At 37.2% G+C, this 8,547-nt stretch overlaps 1 protein-coding gene across 1 annotated transcript in view; it reads right to left on the bottom strand.

Annotated features, from left to right (window-relative positions):
• Nucleotides 1-1,177: 1,177 nt before the first annotated feature.
• Nucleotides 1,178-8,547, bottom strand: part of LOC124280409 — a 44,539-nt gene continuing 37,169 nt past the window's right edge. Inside the window, exons 20-30 of the mRNA XM_046716332.1 lie at nt 8,435-8,542; nt 7,582-7,671; nt 7,172-7,291; nt 4,175-4,367; nt 3,728-3,871; nt 3,203-3,291; nt 2,769-2,839; nt 2,540-2,604; nt 1,970-2,145; nt 1,717-1,802; nt 1,178-1,480 (exon numbers count right to left, since the gene is read on the bottom strand). Coding sequence (XP_046572288.1) covers nt 1,758-1,802; nt 1,970-2,145; nt 2,540-2,604; nt 2,769-2,839; nt 3,203-3,291; nt 3,728-3,871; nt 4,175-4,367; nt 7,172-7,291; nt 7,582-7,671; nt 8,435-8,542 — 1,101 coding nt within the window. The 3' untranslated portion in view covers nt 1,178-1,480; nt 1,717-1,757. The remainder of the gene's footprint in view (nt 1,481-1,716; nt 1,803-1,969; nt 2,146-2,539; nt 2,605-2,768; nt 2,840-3,202; nt 3,292-3,727; nt 3,872-4,174; nt 4,368-7,171; nt 7,292-7,581; nt 7,672-8,434; nt 8,543-8,547) is intronic.

The following is an 8,547-nucleotide window of genomic DNA, read 5'->3' as shown; positions in this document are numbered from 1 at the left end:
AATTGGTGTTGATTGTACAGCCGTACAACTATTTACGTTGGACATCATATATCTTGGTTAACAAAATCAGGAGCTTTATAGCAATACGTTCTAAAGTTTAACCGAATGTCTAAGGGCAAGACCTCACTTATTATTTGTTGTTTACTCCAAATACAGGAAGAAATCATTAGCAGGTTCAATAAAAAAAATACATCAAATTCATTATATCACATTTCTGATGAACAAAAGTTTCACTTAAATTGCTATGTGAAAAGTACGAAATAAGAACAAAGATGAAATCTACTTCACGATAGAAATGAAGAAAACAGACCTATACTAAGACAACACAGGCCATTTCAAAGAGTGAGTGGGTAAGTGAGTTTGGTTTCATGCCGTCTTTAGCAATATTCCAGCAATATCAGGACAGGGAACACCAGAAATGGGATTTCAAACAGACTTACAGAAGGACACATATTTAATAACTACTGTATCCCCCACAAAGAGAACAATAAAAACACTCCTGGCGGTTACAGCTGACATTTCCGTCAAAAGTTACCTCATTCAGTGACTTGAAACATTTTGATAAAATTATACCGTCTGTCTGTCTTTCTTTCTATATATATAACATAGCCCAAATATTACGCATGAATCTACTGACTATAATGTATCTACTTAAGAAATACAGTTCGCTCTACCACCATGTATAGTGTAATAAAACACACTTTCGCCCTGAACTATTATATACAGTATAGTTAAAGTACGAGGACGCTTGCGTCAAAGTGCTTTAACGTTATAATAGTTCAGGGCGAAAGTGTGCTTTATTACACTATACATGGTGGTAGAGCGAACTGTATTTCTTTTTTAGGATGCCAAATTTAATACTCTCTGAGGATGATTACGATTAATTTAAGGCAGAAAACAAACGACGGTGTCAGTGACCTAAATTAAGAATCCTCGCACAGGGCTTACTAGCGCGCTGGTTTATTGATGTGTCTGCCCCCCTACGTTAAGACGACGGTTTGCCGATGTGACGTTAAATAATAACTCACTCACTCACTAAGACGACGGTTAACAGAAAAAACAAATGATAACAGTTTGACGTCGCTTACATTGTGACGTAATGTAAAATGGTTCGATCACGAGGGAGCACAGTAGAATGGCGCAGTGACGGGATAACGTCATTCAATTGTTACGTCATAAAAAAACAATACCTTTAATTTATTGTCTCATAATGTATTTTTTTGCCGATTGTTCTAACCGCTAGGCATCTTAGAAACTGTGATATTGTGTACTAAGATGGCCATGTAGATATAGTCAAAACGATCTACTCTATGGCAGAGCATTAAAATATGCTAAATAGTATAAGTATAGATAAACACTATCGCTATATTTTATAAATCGTTTGTAAACTTTGTGGAAATGTGAAGACATCACGTGCAGATCCCACAAACCCTGTAGTGTTGTTAATTATCAAATCTTCACACTTCAATGATGACTAGATCTATGGAAAGTAAGAAAGCATATACAGTGTTATAAACAACATGTTCTTTGTGAAACTAAGAAGATGACAATATATTCCCTCGTCGCTTACTTTTAATCCCAGTTTATGAAACAAAATCAACAACAACAGGAACAAGGAAAAGAAGAAGAATATAAACGACACAAAACATAATCTTATCCTCAGTATATAATAGACGACGTACGGAGCTTCTACTCTGTGCTCTGAATTATACTTACAGATCTATTGAAAACATTTTCGCACAGGAACCCAGGTTTTGTCAGTTACAGAGCGCTCTTGCAGGGATTTGAATGATACCCTGAAACTAGATAAGAAACAAACGTTATTCTTTCACACAGTCGTTCGTTGGTATACTTTATGAACACAAATGCTTATATTTACCTTCTCATCTTACTAATTCATCTAAAACACGTTTCACTGTTGTGACCATTAGCATTTGATGCCAATACTAAACATAGGCACTCCACCTACCTCTCCCCTTTTCTCTGAATTAAGCATGAGCCTTTCGCGATTTTTCCCATATTCCTTCTTCAGTTTAGCATCATTGATTTCTGTGTATGATTCCCAGCCTTCCTGGTTGTCCCGCCTCTGCCAAACGTACGGCCTGTTTTCAGACTCTTGCAGCCTCTGGCCATGTCCTGGCCCCACTGTAAGATATGTCCTTGATTATATCTCCTTCATATACATATATGCATATATTGACTTCTTCGTGAATACAAACTCACTCCACGTTATGATCACCAGAACGTACATATAAACATTTACTAACATACGAATTTCTTTGATAGTGATTTAGAAAATGGAAGATTATGGCTGTCCCAAACTTGATCATTAAATAAATGCTTTTATTGAAAAGTCTATTTTTTTAACGATTCTTCATGAAAGGACAAGATGAACCTGTGAAACGTCGAAAAAACTGACAACAGAAGTGTCACATAACTCGAGTAGATAATCGTTGTGAAAATTCATCCTCATCAATACACAATATCTCGAATGACACTGGCACACGTTTATGATCAAGTTCACACGTCATGTTTTTACCTGAAATACGGCTTGAACCTTCATCTGATTTTGCAGTTGTTTCAAGGATGGAGGCAACAGGGTCACTAAAAGAGACGGACTGCATCATTTCTCAATGATACACATGAAAACAAGTAAATTAATGTCTCAGTTACTGCTATTCCTTTTATCATCGCATGACAAGTTGCTACTATAAGTATAGAATCATTACATTTTACAACTTTATTGTTCAGTAAACAGTATTACCCACCGAATAGATAAGTCAAACAGTCCACCGACGCCGTATCTGTATGTGTACATTCCACCTTTCTGCCACCGAACCTTTACAACAATTATCATTGCATATACTTTAACTTGTTTATTTCGATGCATACAATCTTGATTTAAGTGCACCATACATATGTATAAATTGTCTCTCAAGAAGAATGATAATTTGTTTTGGCATCAGCAAATCAAACGGTGTACTAACATGAAATCCCGACGTTGAGAGTGTTTATTTTGAGCCTATTGATTTTTTTAATCCAATGCAAGAGCCAACACATCAGTTACAAATCTGAAAGAATTAATATTATACTCAAATCAGAGTATGACAATGTTCACTGAAGCAATTGCAGTATAAACTTTGTCCATGATGCAAGGTGTGAATAATTACCGTATACTTCGTAACAGTCTGTTTATTCCTACCTTGACCTTCCCCGTCGTAATTCGAATGACGGTGCCGTAGTTTCCAGGACCACCATCCTGATTCCCATACAGAAAATGCCAGTCCGCACCTGTCAGGAACAATGCAGCATGTTGATGTTATATGCAAAACCGTTCCTTGCGTATTCACGTTTAGGTTTCCTAGTACAATAAAGAATACGTGTACATTTATCATTTATCCTTTTTTATTACTGAATTTCAGGAGAGGTACTAAGTAATAACGCATACACTTCTTTGAATGGCATTTACAATCTGGTATCTTGATGGATAGACACCTTTTTATTGCAATGGATGCGGCGTTTCGGTGTAAATGCTAACACCGTTATCAAGCAAGTGATACACAACACTATGGAGAAGGAGAATATATACATAAAGGGTATGTGAGTTTATAGAATGAACGTGGTTGATGTCGAGTGTCATGACATTATAAATAGTTGTTGTGATAACTTATAGGACAGGCGTCAAAAGCTAGAAAATGTCCGAGGTTTAGATCGCATTGTTCTTCACCTCTTTCAACCTGAACACCGACAGCAATCGAGTAGTCGTCGATGTCTCGAGGCTGGTCCTCCACTGTGATGACATCGTACTTGTCCTTCTGTCCATACCTGTACACGTTCGAGTGGCCGTTGTCCCAGATCACCCACACAATGTCTGAGAACAAACGTTGTGAAGCATTATACACTGCATATTTCTTCATCGTTTAATACAACAATCAAATTCAAATACATTCTAATGATAAATATGTCATTCTTGTAACCTCCTGGGTGTAACCGACATCTATTACCAATAATGGGTAATTTTTAAAGGTAAAATTCATTTAGAAATATAAGTTGCCATTTGATCACTACCATGGCCAACGGGTCATCACGTTAATGTTCCTGTGTCATGTGGCAACTTGTACTTCTAAATTAACCTCAAAGATCGTTTGCCTCATGGTCATGGACCTGTTCTTACTGTCGAGTGCATGGTTGAATATTGTCCCTGGCGCCTCAGTGTCTTGATTACCCCACAGCCAGTCTGGGCCTCGGACAACTCTGGAGCCGAGGGGAGGCAGTTCCGGGTCCTCATGTACATTTTGGAAGTTGTAGATTGAGCCATGGTTGATCATGGAGTCAACCTTAGGAGCAAGTAGGCTGTGCAGATCCCGCTAAAATAGAAGTGCATGAATTGTAAACGTGCGTGTGTGTATGGAGGGGGATTTATGTTCACGGCAGATATGATCATTCAGCTAAATTTCCATACGTATGCTTAAAAAAACATGACACCCGTGACTATATGAATACAACCAGGCACAAGTGTCGGGCTGGATTTTATGAGCTGAATGGGCATTTGAACCAGGAGTCGGAGCAAGATCCTGTAACGAGTAGTGAGAACACTTGACCTACAATGTCGACTCGAACCAATCAGGCCATGTTAACACAAAGCGGCAAACGTAACTTTGCTTCAGTGTTAGTATTATATAAATTTGCTACACCGGAGTGATTACACAGAATTTCAACGAAGTTGCACATACGTGCATTCTATATATTAGAGTTGTAGAATATTTTAAGATTGTAGCAGACCAGGAGACTCTATATTTTCTAAGCAGCTGATCACGTGACAGTGTAGCCAATATGGCGGCAGCGTAGTTTTTAAGTGTTGATTACAACGCTGACAACTGAAAACCTACATGTAGAAGATAAGTTACCTATTCTGTCACTTCATTTCAAGTCAAATAATTGTTATTAGTGTCAGTATAAGTACAGTAGCTTTGTAGTAAAGTTTCAAGTGGGCATGTTGTAGCTCACTGGCTTCAATTCTCAGTACACAGCGAAGAAAGACTAAATTATATCGCTAAAAACTTCTTTCACATATTCGTTTAATTTTTAGAAGGGAAATATACCTTTAGTTGAAAGGTGTTTGCAAGTAATAGTGATAGTTTTATAACTAAAAAAAATTTGCTAGGGTGTATTTGAGGTGTATGAAAAATATGACATATCGCCGATCTGCCATTGAAATACTACAGGGCGTTGTTTGAGTGTTTCTAGTTAGTGTTCAAAAACATCTTTCACATACACCTTCAATTTTTATGAGGGGAATATACCATCAGGTGAAAGGTGTTTGCAAGTAATAGTGATAGTTTTATAATTTAAAAAAAATTGTTAGTGTGTATTTGAGGTGTGTGAAAAATATGACATATCGCCGATCTGCCATTGAAATACTACAGGGCGTTGTTTGAGTGTTTCTAGTTAGTGTTCAAAAACATCTTTCACATACACCTTCAATTTTTATGAGGGGAATATACCATCAGGTGAAAGGTGTTTGCAAGTAATAGTGATAGTTTTATAATTTTAAAAACATTGTTAATACTACAGGGCGTTGTTTGAGTGTTTCTAGTTAGTGTTCAAAAACATCTTTCACATACACCTTCAATTTTTATGAGGGGAATATACCATCAGGTGAAAGGTGTTTGCAAGTAATAGTGATAGTTTTATAATTTAAAAAATTGTTAGTGTGTATTTGAGGTGTGTGAAAAATATGACATATCGCCGATCTGCCATTGAAATACTACAGGGCGTTGTTTGAGTGTTTCTAGTTAGTGTTCAAAAACATCTTTCACATACACCTTCAATTTTTATGAGGGGAATATACCATCAGGTGAAAGGTTTTTGCAAGTAAAAGTAATAGTTTTATAATTTAAAAAAAATTGTTAGTGTGTATTTGAGGTGTGTGAAAAATATGACATATCGCCGATCTGCCATTGAAATACTACAGGGCGTTGTTTGAGTGTTTCTAGTTAGTGTTCAAAACATCTTTCACATATACCTTTAATTTTTATGAGGGGAATATACCATCACGTGAAAGGTGTTTGCAAGTAATAGTGATAGTTTTATAATTTAAAAAAAATTGTTAGTGTGTATTTGGGGTGTGTGAAAAATATGACATATCGCCGATCTGCCATTGAAATAATACAGGGCGTTGTTTGAGTGTTTCTAGTTATTGTTCTAAAACATCTTTCACATACACCTTCAATTTTTATGAGGGGAATATACCATCAGGTGAAAGGTTTTTGCAAGTAACATTGATACTTTTTTTTTTTTTGTTTAGTGTGTATTTGAGGTGTGTGAAAATATGACATATCGCCATTGGTGCTTGTGATGCTTGAGTGTTATAGTTCTAAAACTTCTTTCTTTCTTGTTGATCTTAGTATTTGACAAAACTGGAAAGGTGTTTACAACGCTTTGTGATAGTTCTAAACTTTCTGTTCTTGAGGGGTCTGTGACAGTGTCAGTTAACATTCTGTCAATGCCCATGTCATTCCACACATGCAATAAGATATCTGAATTAGTTACTAATGTAAAAACATGTCTCAAAGTAATTTTTTTTTGAAAAAGGACAGCTGATGTTAACATTTGTGTTCTACCGATAGTTTTGCGTTCTTTAACATGTTTGGGGAGGGATGGCCGTGGTGTATCATTTATTCTTTCATTCATTCACATATGTTCTTTTTCTTTTGTTCTTTTTCTTAATTTCTTTCATTCATTCACATAAAATTCTTGCTCTTAATTCATTCATTCATTCATTCATTCATTTCATTCATACAATACACTTGTAAAATTCCGACTGATACAATACACTGGCTGAAGTACTGTTAAACAAAGCCGAAGTTGCGCTATCCCTGTTGTAGAGGACCGAACCAAGTCACTGTGTGCGTTGTCAGCATGACGAGGCACACGTTAATTAGTACAAATGGCAAAAGAAAGCAAGTCCTAAAGTGACCTATCCCTGTTGTAGAGACCCATCCCTAGAACAAATTCCAATGTACCTATGTGTCCCTAATATATGTAATTTACTTTCTAACTTGGGTTCATTGAATAAAATACTTGATTGTCCTAGAATAGTAAAGTAGTACCGAAACAGGATCTGCTCTATAGGTTTACATCATGTATGAGGACACAGCAGAACACCAACCCTGTCCGACTGGTCGAGACTAGGTTCCAGTTCCAGAAACACCTCATGTAATCCTGCACGGAACGTTGCCGAGGTTTGATCGTTGTCTCGTATGTAATCAATTACATGAATCGCACTTTTCTGAAATAAAAACAATTACTTAAAACAATTTTAGTTCACTAAATCTCCCCATTTCTTATAAAACTGACAGTCTTGGATGGACGTGTTGCAAACAATGTAGAAATAAAGCATATGTCATTATTTGTGCACATAATATCAATGCATTATACAATACAGCCGCTTTAAAAGCATAATGCCATGTAATGGGAAGTTCATTGTATCATGTGTTAGATACTGTTATTGCAACGTATATAGACAATTGTGTCATCATCGAGCTGTATATATTCCATAAACCTTTCATAAATACCTACGTGCAGAAATTGGTATTTTGGCAACCTCGCCAGTGATGTCGCGTCTGCCACTTTTCCATAACAGAATGACGCAAGGGCCTGGAGACAACTCTGCCAAATATATACGTTGTAATACATAATATTTTATAACTTGTTCCCCATATGCATGTTTTCGGGCGAGCATAAACACGTACACGCGTGTATATATATATATATATATATATATATATATATATATATATATATATACTATATGTATAAATATATAGTACATCGTTTTATTATGTACTGATGTTTTTTTTATTATAGGATATTTATATAGCGCACATATCCGGGCAACTAGTGCATGCTCAAGGCGCTGGTATTTTTCCCTCGATCAATTGATGTCAATCTCAACGGCACATCGTATTATCAATCTCAACTCCCTCGGGAGTATACAACTCCTGCAGCCACTAGGCGCATCGAGTTATTATGGCTTTCTCATCCTAACGAGGTACCCATTCACAGCTGGGTGGACTGGGACACATAGTCACAGTACTTTGTCCAAGTTCACTGCACGTTGCTGTACCCGCAACTAGGTGTTTGCACGTATTCATGTGGCCACCATCTGGTCATATACCAACGGATTCGTGGGTTCTTTTAAGTGCACAGGGTTGTGTACTGTACACTAGGGGTTGTGACAACACAGAAAGAGTCTGCACACAAAGTTGACTCCAAGGTTTTTACACCCGGTCACAGGTGGGCTCGATCCCGGCACCTCAACCTTGCTGGATCACCAGCCTGGCGTCTTAGCCAGCTCGCCCACCGCGCCCCCGACTATGGTCATATACCAGATATCTGCTCTAATTAATGCGGATATTTGAAGGTAAAATACCATGTTGCAAAAGGCTCCAACAGGAACAAAAACGATTTCGTCAGGAAGATAATCTTCGTGCTGTCTGCTTCTAACCTCCGCAAATGCTCTTGAGATTCGACCTCTATCCTACG

Source organism: Haliotis rubra, unplaced genomic scaffold, assembly GCF_003918875.1.
Source record: "Haliotis rubra isolate DU_JTF1 unplaced genomic scaffold, ASM391887v1 Scf267, whole genome shotgun sequence".
Lineage (NCBI taxonomy): Eukaryota > Metazoa > Mollusca > Gastropoda > Lepetellida > Haliotidae > Haliotis > Haliotis rubra.
The sequence above is the reverse complement of the archived record's forward strand: the minus strand, read 5'-3'. Positions and strand labels throughout refer to the sequence as shown.